The sequence below is a fragment of the Phacochoerus africanus genome, chromosome 1 (assembly GCF_016906955.1).
Source record: "Phacochoerus africanus isolate WHEZ1 chromosome 1, ROS_Pafr_v1, whole genome shotgun sequence".
Lineage (NCBI taxonomy): Eukaryota > Metazoa > Chordata > Mammalia > Artiodactyla > Suidae > Phacochoerus > Phacochoerus africanus.
Window position 1 is genome coordinate 212659033 of NC_062544.1, and position 13430 is coordinate 212672462.

The 13430-nt window shown below is 33.0% G+C and overlaps 1 protein-coding gene across 3 annotated transcripts in view; it reads right to left on the minus strand.

The window, feature by feature from the left end:
* Window positions 1–13430, minus strand: part of ACAP2 (ArfGAP with coiled-coil, ankyrin repeat and PH domains 2) — a 154154-nt gene that overhangs the window by 25489 nt on the left and 115235 nt on the right. For 2 of the 3 annotated variants that reach the window (XM_047789196.1, XM_047789177.1), the window contains exons 11-14: window positions 8732–8752; window positions 5154–5205; window positions 3312–3412; window positions 2540–2645 (exon numbers count right to left, since the gene is read on the minus strand). In XM_047789196.1, the coding sequence (XP_047645152.1) occupies window positions 2540–2645; window positions 3312–3412; window positions 5154–5205; window positions 8732–8752 (280 nt within the window). The remainder of the gene's footprint in view (window positions 1–2539; window positions 2646–3311; window positions 3413–5153; window positions 5206–8731; window positions 8753–13430) is intronic. The other variant, XM_047789187.1, reaches the window with a different exon arrangement.

Sequence of the window (13430 nt, forward strand, 5' to 3'; positions counted from 1 at the left end):
AAAGTATTCACGTTACAAATTTACACAGATTTTTAGGTTGGCCCTATCCCTATTTTTTTCCCATAATCCTTATTACTTCTGGTGTATGATGGCTAACACTGGTATTTCAGTAATACCACTAGCTTATTCATCAAGATGATGTGGATACACACCTTAATTTGTTCCCTCTCAAAACTCTGCTAAAAATTAGAGAATGTTTTAAAAGCCATTACCCAGAGCTCTTATTAGACAAAGTTGTGATAATCTGAACATGAAAAAAGAGTAATTACTGCAATGCATTGGAACCCACTGTATTTACAAAATTCATGAGTTCATAATGATATCCCCAAAATCATATACTGTCCCCACTTAAGATAGCTAATAAATCAACCAAATGTGGTAATTAAAAGCAAAAAAATTAAGCATTTTATTAAATAGCTCTAGTTGATGAAGAAAAACCTGTATTTCACATAAGACTGAAGGTTAATAAATGCAGATGGGATGACAGAATTAGAAAAATCATCATTTTGTAATTCCTAATGAAATTACAAATTCAGTTATAAAACCATTAGATTAGTGGTTGATGGAGATGTAGATTTTATAGGGTCAAAGTAACACAAAGTAGATTTGTTACACAAGTAACCAAGTAGATTGGGAATAAGAAAGGATATTTAATACCACTATAGGGGGATCATATTCTCATCTCCCTGATCCAATGTGTCTGTTTCATCTTCACACAAAAGATCTTAGCATTAGCAATGGCTAGATAACTAAATACTGTGTATCTCCTGTTGCAACATGAAATATACACATCACCTATGTTGTACTCTTATGAGAAGGAATCTAAAGGAACAACTAACCTAATCTTTTCAGCAAGTCTTCATCATCATTGAAAAAAAAAAGGCTGCTCCAGACTGAAAGATAAGGGGCCTAAGACCAGATGCAATGCCCAGTCATAAAAAGATCCTACTTTGTACAATGGTTGTAAAGACATTTTTAGGACAACTGAAGACATCTGAATATAGACTGGTGATAGATGATATTAATAAATTACTATTAGGTGTGGAAATTACTATTAGGACTACTCTCTACAAAGACAAGCAAGTGACCAGGGTGTTACCCTCTGAGAAAGTAAAACAGAGAGTGACTGGATCAGGTTTTCCTGAAAGGCAATGGATTAAATGGACATATACACACTGAATACTGAGATGCCCAGCAATTAGCTCCCAGCAAGCCTCTTACCCCTAAAGAGGAGACTGGTGAGTCTTCTCTGGTGAATCTTAGCTGAAATGACTCTAAAGACCCTACCTCTGGTTGTTCCTCAACAAATGGTCCAGATTTTGATGACGCTCACAGTCAACAAAGTCAAAGAACATAGTTAACTACATTCTCAGAGCTTCCGAAAAGGTTAGTCCTTAATTTGCTACCATGAACAGATTACCAGATAACCAAGGAAAACCTCTAATAAAATGGTTTTCAATACTGCCTGTAAGCAGAAATCACCCAGGAAGCTTTTTAAGATACTGATGTCTGGGTCTGAACTCTATTCAGTTGTTCTGGGAAGGGACCTAAGTGCTGGGATTTTTTTTTTTTTTTTAAAGCTCCCTGTGTTATCATAATATGCAGTCAAGATTAAGAACCACAACTCTAACACTGCAGGCATGAGAAAAGAACAGGTGTTTGTGTATAAACATTCAGCAAGCAAAAAGGAACCCTTGCACATTAAACATGTGCTAGCAGAACTGAAATATTCAATGGAAGGCTTGGAAGATGAATAAAATCTTCCAGAATGCAGAGCAAAAAGAAAAAAAAATAAAAATAAAAAATAAGAAAATCATTAGACCAGTCCAGAAATTCCAGAAAAGGAAAACAAAGATATTGGAGAGGAGGAATGTTAAAGATCAGTTACAAGACAGACTCCAACAGCCACTCTAGAAACTAGAAAAACACTGCTATTAAAATTCTTAAGGTTAATTATTTCCAACCTAAAAAGTCCATACTCAACCAAACTATCAAACAAATGTGAGAACAGAATAAAGACTTTTTCAGACATGCACAGACTTAAATGCCACATTTTTAGGAAGCTAGTGGAGAAAGGGGTGAGTTCCATTGCTCAAGACTCACTCCCAGCCTTGCTCAAAAGTCTGTAAACTCACTGGGTAGCTGAAGCCAGATGATGTATGAGGCAAGACTCCATGCTGAGCTTATCTTCTCTAGGAAAATTTTAACTAAAAATATGAGCTTTCCTATATTGTTTTTTACCCAGTTTTAATTTTAAATCCCTCTCATATTCACTATTTTATTAGAATGATAAAATATTTGGGGAAAAATATTTACATCAGAATACCTTATGTCAATCTGGGACACATTCAAATATTGGATTAAATGTATATTGAAATACTGGAATAAAAGTAAATTTTAAACAATAATTTTAAACAATCTATTTCAATTACAAAATAATCATCTTATATATATAAAAAAGTTACAATCCTGCAATGTTGCAATTAAAATTAAAAACCTTGACAGTATATCATTTGGTATTGCAATATTGTTTACTAACCTCTGATTCATCACCCTTCTCTCTATAAGCAGTAGCAATACTGGTCTGAACAGCCTTGATCCATGCCTGGCGTAGTTTCTCAGAATCTGCCTGAAGCATACAGCTTCTAAAAGGAAATAACATTGTTTTCTCAGACATTAAATTAACTCACAAAACAAGAAGAAGGTTTACTTTTTTTGCTCAGTTTGCTATTTACTAATATTTTAACCAAAGTAATTTCTCTTGGTTTTATTTCAACTAACTTTAGGACAGAGTAAGTTCATAAAGATATCAGTAAAGATCAGTATGTATGTATGTTCATAAAGATATCATAAAGATCAGTATGTATGTATGTATGTGTGTGCACATATATATATATAATATAAATATAAAACTTTACATATATATATGAAACTTTATATATAAAACTTTAAATTTAACATATAAAATAAGACTAATTTTTCCAATGGGATGAAATATGAAATGACATTTATCAGAGAGATTGAGCTGATATATAACTTCAGTTCATTACGATGACAGCAAAAATATTTTCATATGGCCACATCAATAATCTTTACAGAATTTAAAGAATATGAACCAGGGTAGAAGTTACATAAATATCTGACAATTTGTACAATCATTAATTATTAAAATTTACTTTTAGAACAATTTTTCCTGCTTTAGCTCAGATAATCACAAGTGAAACACAAATCTTTCTGTATTTGGGGAAAGTTCTTTAAGACAGAACTATAGAAACATAAAAGCCATTCTCAAATTCTTTAGAACTACTCACTTGGTTGGAGAGACCACCTCAAAGCAGAATCGCCGTTCTATGTCTTCACAATGTTTCACTGTGCAGAGCCTTAGGTCCTCCACCACCACAGTGGGATTATCCTACAATAAGGAAATGAAACTCCCACATTTATCAACTACTATCAATAAAAACACACTTAAAAACAGCATGTGGAATAAACGGTCTAATTTCAAAGGTTTGTGTCTTGTTTTAGATTAGAAATAGGAGTTATCAATATAGATATAAATAAAGGTAATTCTGTACTGTTAATTTTATCTTCCTCATAAAACTGCTCTATAAAAATTAAATGAGATAGTTTCTATAAAGAGCTTAGTCCAACACTTGGTAGTTAATTAGCAGGTGCTCAATAAATATTAGCCTCTTGTTAACTTTCTTCTACTTTTTTTCATATCCATTTCTCTTCTGGTCCCCACTCATATATAGTAAAAGCTACTTTCCTCCAAAAGAGAGGCCTTTCGCGAGTCAAGTTTAAATGACTATAAGAAAAATAAGAAGACTATATACATGCTTCTTAAAATACTTAAGAAAATAAGAAATTTTTATCACTTCTAATATTTAATAAAAATATAAACTCAAAACAAAGTTTATCAGAGTAGGGAAAAAAAATATTTAGTTAAAATAAAGAACTTGGGAGTTCCCGTCGTGGTGCAGTGGTTAACGAATCCGACTAGGAACCATGAGGTTGCAGGTTCGATCCCTGCACTTGCTCAGTGGGTTGAGGATCTGGCGTTGCCGTGAGCTGTGGTGTAGGTTGCAGACATGGCTCGGATACTGCTGCGTTGTTCCTAGCCTGAGAACTTCCATATGCCGCAGGAGCGGCCCTAGAAAAAAGGCAGAAAAAAAATAAAATAAAAAAAAATAAAGAACTTGGTGTGAAATAAACCTGCCACAAAGAACCTAGCAAAAAAAATTTCACATTGTGTCATCTCAAGATTAAAGTAGATATTTCAGACTGACTGTTGAATGTATCATTCATAAAAGCTAGAGTTAACTAATAGTTCTTTTTCTCTAATTATATTTTTACATTTTCAAATCATATATAATCTCAATATGACCTTCCACTAAATAAATACAATTCACCCTTAAAATAAGGTTCAGGAAAACAAATACATAAAAGCAATATCAACAAACTTAGAGGTTTCTACTTAAATTACTTCAAGCTTATATTTTAATGTCATTTTTAACCTTTCTATATTACTGCTTTTGGCCCTAAGGTGATATTTCTGAAAGGGCATCCTTTCCTTTAGCATCAAATCAATACTAAGGAATTCCTGCTATACACCTGGACAAAGAAAAACGTGATGGAATAAAAATAATAATCCTGGGACACAGAAAAATTCATCTGAAAGCTAGGAATTAAGAATTCAGGAATCAATGTTGATACTTTTGACTTTCGAGTCCTCTTATACATACTCAAACATAAAACTAATAAACAGTAATGTTGCACAGAATATTTATGGACTGCAATTTATTACCAAGAGGAACAGATTAAAAAATTAAAACTGGGGGAGTTCTCATCGTGGTGCTGCGGAAACGAATCCGACTAGGAACCGTGAGGTTGCGGGTTTGATCCCTGGCCTTGCTCAGTGGGTTAAGGATCTGGCGTTGCCATGAGCTGTGGTGTAGGTCACAGATGCGGCTCAGATCTGGTGTTGCTGTGGCTCTGGCAGAGACTGGAGGCAACAGCTCCGATTGGACCCCGAGCCTGGGAACCTCCATATGCCGCAGGTGTGGCCCTCAAAAGACAAAAAAAAAGAAGAAGAAAAAAGTAAAACTGAGGACTCAATGGGTTTTCATTTAATTACTTAACAAAGCACCTACCTTAAACTTTTTCTGGTAAACCAACTGATTGTTCTGTATTGAAAACCAGCGTCTAAATAAATACAAAATAGATTAAGTTTTCACAAATATAATTTATTTCAGTTGTTAGAGATGAAATATTTGGGAAAGCACTAGAAAATCAGTTTAGAGTAATTATGTTTTTAGAAATGCATTGTTTTGGCTTGCTTTATATAAACTGATGATGTCAATGAAATAACTACTGAAGGTAAATAACAATTTTAAACAATTTTAAAACCACAGAGTAGGACAGTAAGATTACTGTATTTTGATTCATTTTTATGTCAGAAATTTATATCCCAACAAGAGTTGTTATCCTTTATGCTATTATCAAATAAATTGTTTTAAAATAAAAATTTAGTTTTGATCTTCCTCAAAAATAAATCTTCTCCCCAAAATCATTTGCTTTAAAATTTTTTGTTATAAAGTAGAAATAAATTTATATTATAAATAAGACCATCCATTTGCATACAATAAAAGACTGAAATAAAGGGTGCTTTGTTTTCAACGTTTCCGCAGCTAATCCGGCAAGCATTTGATTGGTTAAGCAAAACAAAAAATTATATCATTCTTTTAGAATTAATATCAAACAGGAGATAGTCGCCAATTTACTTGGACTTACTTTCATATAAAATACTTCTAAGCAGAATAATTGAAGTTATTACCAAAAATGATTCACCCAACTATTTATATTGTTCTGCTCATTATTCTAAGTTAACTGACAAACTCTTTACTTGCAATCTTCTTTAGAAGAAACAACTATGCTATGTTCGGCATATTTACTAATTCTAATTTATTAAAACAGTAAAAGGACCTAAAGGCTTACAAAAAAAAAAAAAATCACAGCCAAAAGCCATTCATAAAAGGAAGCAAAAATTCTCATCAAGCATGAAAGGTAAAACAATATTTGAGTCATTATTTTAAAATTAGTTTCATGTGAGATGATTTCTACTGTATAAACATTAGTAATTAATCTATTAGCAGATAGAGATTCTACCTTTTCATTTGAAACTAACACAAAGCACTAAAAATTATATTTAGACATATTTAGAATTTGTTTTAAAAAATTAATTCTCCAAAGCTGAGAAAATGATTAGATGCTTTTGTTTTTAAACTAGACAGATTGTTAGATTTTCTTGCTATTTAAACAGGCATCACCTTTACCATTAAAACAGAGATCTGTTAAATAAGCATCTAGATAAAACCAAGTGGGTTGCCTCTAAATGCAAATCATCAAGAGGCGGGCTAGAAAAGGAAGAACTTCCGGGTTTCTTTGCTTTGAGACACATGGTTGGTTAGAAGTGTTAAAGGAAATACCTACAAACATACAAAATGGTGAGCCCTGCCATATGGGATGACATGCAATGGAAACAATCTCTGATGTTGATTAAAGTGTTTTTAAAAATCACTTGAAATAAACTATATTAACAAAAATTCTTATATTTCATATATAGTAATTATATAATTTGATGAAAAACTACAAAGAATTTTATTGAACAATGGAAAAACATCCATGTCAACTTTTCATGCTTCTGAGGTCTTGAAAAAATAATTTTTGTTTGACCTGATAAATCTTAGAATAACAGCCTCTAAATATAAGAATAAAATACTAAAAATTTTGGTTTTTTTTGTTAGAGACCATTTCCTCTTATTATTAACTTCGTAGATCACTTATACTTCTGAAATCTAATTCCCCTGACATCGATCTGTTTCTAAATGGCATTACCACTTCACCAGCTTTTGTGTACTCAAGACACTATAAATTCATCTTTACTTGACACCTCCTAAGAAAACAAACAAAAAAATCACAATGTATCTTAGGCAGAAAAAATTTTAATAACTAAGATCTGTATGTCTTATGATACCATACCCCCTCCTCTGTAACTAAAAAAAGAAAAAAGATGGGAGTTCCCATATGGCTCAGTAGTAATTAACCTGACTAGTATCCATGAGGATGTGGGTTCCATCCCTGGCCTCCCTCAGTGGGTTAAGGATCCAGCTGCTGTGGTGAGCTGTTGTGTAGGCCCGCACGCAGTGCAGATCTGGCACTGCTGTGGTGCAAGCTGGCAGACACAGTTCCGATTTGACCCCTAGCCTGGAAACTTTCACATGTTGCAGGTATGGCCCTAAAAAGCAAAAAAGGAAAAAGAGCTAACTATACTCATGTACACTGACCAAAACTTTAATCAGGCAAGTAAAATGAAATGTAATTTTTAACTGCTCCTATAGAATAACCTTAGTTGCTAATAACACTTCTAATAAAAGGGAAAATGAAAGGTTCATAATATATGGACTATAGAAAAGTACTTAATTTTTCAAGCTCATGCTACCTTCAATTTGAAGATAATTTAAAAGGTAATTAAATAATAAAAAGACAAATGTTGGAAATTATTGTGCTGACAACTACACTATATTCTATGAGATTCAGAAAGTGATCACAAAATCAAAACAAAGTTTTTAGAAGGAAAATTTCTTGGTTTTAAGAAAGGTAAGACATCACTTTCTATCTCAAATTGAAATAACTCAATAAACATTTCATACCAAAATATTACATTAATAAGCAAGTAAACATTATTAATTTTTAAATATCAGTGAGCACTTCCAAAAATTGGGGGGAGGGGAATACATTTAAAAATAACTCAAGTATCTTTTACAATTTTCAATCACTAGTTCCAAGACGCATTTGAAATCAAGAACATGTTAAGGAGTTCCTTTTGTGGCTCAGCAGTTAACAAATCTAACTAGGAACCATGAGGTTGAGGGTTCGATCCCTAGCTCACTCAGTGGGTTAAGGATCTGGCATCGCCATAAGCTGTGATAGAGGTCGCAGATGCAGCTCAGATCCCGCACTGCTATGGCTGTGGCATAGGCTGACAGCTGTAGCTCCAATTCAACCCCTAGCCTGGGAACTTCTATATGCTGCAGGGGCAGGCTTAAAAAGCAAAAAAAAAAAAAAAAAGTTAAAACCTCTAAATCTGTAGAAACTTTATCACTAAAACTATACAGTTGATGGATTCATGTACACTTTCATATAGGTGCCAAATGGTGAGACTTTAACAAAGTTAAAAGCTTGAACATGCCTCTTTGTTTAAAATTCATTTTAATTTTTCATAGAGAAAAACATCAAAATAGTAAAACAACAAAATCTAGGAACTGACAATGTTTCCTTTAAACATAATTAATAGGGTTATTAACAAAGGGACTAACCCCTCGTTACTATTTAAAATTTTTAAAAAACATTTACTATCCTATTTCCCTTAAAAAAAAATATATATATATATATAAAGATATTTGCATTACTCAATCTATATCTGCTTTGGATAACTATAAACATGTCACATGTTCTTTTCCAGATTAAAACAAATTGAGGAGATAAGCAATAAAAAGGTACAATTCCATTCCTAAAATCAGATGTTCACATTTTCTTCCCGATTTAAAACACAAGAGACTTTATATCCATTGCAAGTAATCCAAATAAATGCAGGTTAATTATGAGCTTTCTCGTGCCAAAGAGGAAACTGGAGTAAGGTAGGGGTGAGGGGAGGGAGGCCATTTGGTACCTGGTATGATCGGGCTTTTTCCTGTCATGTGAAAAAATGGGGCAGGATTAAAACATAAGGGAAAGGTGGTAAAAGAATGAAAACGCAAATGTGCAAAATAAGCAAAAGACTAGCATGATATGAAAATAAAGCAAGAATTAAAGGAACCAGCTTAAGCTCATAACCTAATGAAATAATCAAAAATATCTGTTGTATTTCGCTCACATATTTTATGTACAGGCATTTATATGATTAATTCCAACTCTTAGGGGTCTGAATCGCTAATATTCCAAAAATATTCACAATTTTCTTCAAGCATTATGGTACAGAAGGCTCTGATAGCACTAAGTACACTCTATCATTTTCTGCCACTACGATCATAGCTATGAAATATAGATAGTACCTTTCCTCATCCTAAAGAATTAATGGAAATAATCACTACAGAAATATCTATATAAACCTGAAACAAATGAGAATGTTTCATATGGAAAAATTCCCCCCACCTGCTTACTCTCTTTTCATCAAATGATAGCAGACTTTTTGGCCACACGTAAGTAGTTTATCTTTAATCTATGCATACATTTCTTAAACTAAAAAGCCCATAGACATTAAAATTTCTATCTGTTCTAGCAGTATACAGAATTCATTGCTTTCAGATATTGTATAATAATACGTTTTATGAGTTTAGCTGTATTTTCTAGGTCAACAAAAACTGAGCACATAATTATTCAACCTCTTTATTAGTTTTAACAGTTCATAACTAAATAATGTTAATATTTAATTGTTTTCCTTGCTCCTTCAGTTTTTCTAAATTTATCATGAAAAGCAGAAAAGAAATATAGGTATTAGCAATCCATCTAGCACCGACTTGAGCCTGAAGTGAAGCTGCCACACTGAGAAGATGGCCTGATAGGAAAAGATTATTTTGTATATATCATATCTTCAAAAAATATATATTATATATACAATACAAAAAACATATAAAAATCTTAAGAAACATCACAAACCGGAAATCTGAAACCAATCAGAAACAAGCTCAACAATTCACATGAGACATGAAATGTTTCACTTCCTACACTATTTTAATTATATCACATAAAATAAAATCTTTTCAGTTAAATTTTAATTATAGAATGATGCTTTCAAGATATACTTATATTTTATGAAGTACAGTGTCAGGTTTTAAAACCATCTGGGAATTCCTAGTCTAATTCACATTTCCTTCAGGAATGAGATCTTTTTTAAAAGTTGATTTTTGAAGATATTATATACCACTATTCCATAAAACTATAAACAACAGAAAATGTATCATTATATAATTACTATCTCATGGTGACTATGAAAAAATTTATTCCCTAAAATTATCCACAATATTAAAAAAAAAAAAAATACTTCAACAGTGGGCAGGAAAAAAAACTTTGTATCTGAATAGTTGAATTCCTGGATTTTTTTTTTTTTTTTTTTTTACAGCTGCATATGCGGTATATGGAAGTTCCTGGACCAGGGGATCAAATCAGAGTTGCAGCTGGGGCCTATCCCAGAGCCATGGCAACACTGGATCCAAGCCACATCTGTGAGTCAACACCAAATCCTTAACATACCAAGTGAGGCCAGGGATTGAACCCTCATCCTCAGAGACAATGTCAGGTCCTTAACCAGCTGAGCCACAATGGAAACTCAGATTCCTGGATTTTTTATTTATTTACTTATTTTTGCTTTTTTAGGGCCGCACCCACAGTACATGGAAGTTCCCAAGCTAGGAGTAGAATCGGAGCTGCAGCTGCCAGCCTACACCACAGCCACAGCAATGTGGGATCTGAGTGTGTCTGTGACCTACACCATAGCTCACAGCAACACTGGATCCTTGAAACACTGAGCAAGGCAAGGGATCAAACCCACATCTTCGCGGATACTAGAAAAGATACCAGGTTCTTTCTGCTGCATCACAATGGGAACTCCAGATTCTGGGATTTTTAAAGTTAAGGCATAAAAATCACAAACACTCAGTCTTTTATTCAAAGGCTGGTAGAATATATCAAATCAAGCTGGAGAGAGAATCAAGTAGGGCAGACTCCTAAATCATATATAGGTAAAGAGAAATTACTTGCAAATATTTCCTAAAATATTAGGAGTGGAGCAATGGGGTTGGTGGCGTTTGGGGACTGCTGGAAAGCAGGTTCTATCCCCGGCCCTGCACAGTGGGTTAGTGATCCAGCATTGCTGCAGCTGCTGGTGGCAGCTGTACTGGGATCTGATCCCTAGCTAAGAAACTCCATATGCCTTGGGGTGGCCAAAAAAGAAGGATTCTTAAGATTAGTTTTTTGAAAATCTCATATAAAAAATTAAGATACATTTCAAATTGAAAAGCAGAGGGAATCCTAAATAACATTTAATAGATTACTTATAGTACTTATAGTACTATAGTAACTATAAAGTTACTAACCTATAACCTAGAAAATACTGAAGACTTTTGCTTCAAGGTTTTGACTTCTGTTTTTGAAAAGAGCTTTGTGTAATGTTTATATGCCATATTCCTTACAAGTCTGCTTTTTACTAGTGTTTTCATTCAAATGTTCTTTAAAAAAGCATATGAAAATAAAATCAATTTGCTACCCACAATTTAATTCCTAATAATGCAAATGGATTAGGAAGGTTTTTTAAAAAAGTTTTTAAGCTTATTTTTTATAGCCGAAGTTATATTTTGTGTTATCAAAATATAGATTGTTTGGAATTTCATATTAAGTTTGTTTTTTGGTTTTTTTTTGTCTTTTTGCCGTTTCTTGGGCCGCTCCCACGGCATATGGGAGGTTCACAGGCTAGGGGTACAATCGGATTAGACCCCTAGCCTGAGAACCTCCGCCTGAGAACCTCCACATGCCGAGGTGAGGCCATAGAAAACACAAAAGACAAAAAAACCCCAAAAAACTTTAGGAAGGTTGTTTGGAAATCTGAAGGTTAAAATTCAATTCTAACATTATCTCATGAAACCATACTGGGTGAGAAATCTTTATTATAAAAATTTGACCATCACACTATTTTTTATTTTAATTTCCTACTCCGGCTATAGAAATCTGTCAGGATAGGCTTAAAAGATTATTGGCTTCATTTTTACAGCTTAAAAAGTAGAATTTTAATCTTTCACGTTAACTTTATAACAGCTAAAACATTACTTCTTAACCAGACCAACTTAGTTGATCCTTTTATATTGTGTATTATTTTTAAAGTTTTACTAACTCAAAGGGACTTAATATCAAATATAATCTTATTCTTATCAGTTTATGTTCATTCTCAGGTAAAGAACAATTATTTCAAATACAACACACCATGTACCATTTAAACATCTGACAATATCAAATGCTAGAGAAATACTCAATGAATCACTGATATTTGAAAAATATCAGTGAATGTTTTTTCTACATTACCTCATCACCAAGAAATCAATATAAGTGCACTAAGAACCCATTTCAATACATTAAATTTTTACGCATAATCGTTTCCATTTAAATTAATAAAAACGTACACTAAATTAAACTTACCAAGAACACTCTATTTATTTTGCTAATGTCCATTTTTTTAAAAGAAAACAATCTTCTCTATCATTAAGTGAATTCATATCCTGTTCAAGTAGCAAATAAAATATACACATTCAACCAATAAATAGTAAATCAATTAACCAGAATCCAATAAATATTATTCTCAATTATTACAAAATTTTTCTGACTACTCTTTTTTTGCAAGAACAGAGGCATCCTTGAATAAAAGACTAATCACTGTCATTCAGAAGGATGATCCTGAGACAATCCAATCTTTTTTTTTGCCTTAATGTCTGAAATTATTTTACTTTATTAATACATCAGAAGATACAATAAAATATTCTATACACTATTCAAAAGACATTCACTGGATCAATATTCATAAAAATCAGTTTCAAAAAAAAATTGTGGAAGTTCCCATTGTGGCTCAGCAGAAACACCCGACTAGTATCCATGAGGATACAGGTTCTATCACTGGGCCTGCTTAGTGGGAAAGGATCCTGCGATGCCATGAGCTGTGGTGTAGATCACAGATGCGGCTCAGATCTGGCATTGCTGTGGCTGTGTGTAAGCCAGCAGCTGTAGCTCCAATTAGGCCCCTAGCCTGCAAACTTCCATATGCCACAGGAGTGGCCCTAGAAAGTAAAAATGTTTTTAAAAAATTAGAAAAAAATTCCAAGGCTTTGATAGCCATCAAGTTTAGAATAAAGGAGCACCAGCTGCCACATACACTTCACATTTAAGAACAATCCCACTTCCTAAAACTCCTGGTTAAAGTTATTGCAAAGATCAAAAGATCAGGATCATCTCGCTTAAAGATTCACAAGCTAACATTAAGTAAAAATGTGTATAAATATCATATAGGGGAAGAACCCAAAGGGGAAAAAAAGCTCACTTGTCTCATTCATCCATTATACTCTACATAAAATTTGCGATCCGATCTATTTCATTCACAACAAATTTGGGTGGTAGCTCACATTTAAAAATGTACTCATTTTAACCATCGAGTCACTACAGACAAAGCATTACAAAAATTCTCCTTGCTTCCTGGTTTAAACTTTGCTTAAATTTTAGAATTTAGAATTACTACTGTTATTTTCCACTTGTTTCTATTATTTTTCACTTGCTTTTAAAGCCCATTTTCTAGAAGGGCATCGTATCTTCAATGCACTAGGTTCAGGAAAGTT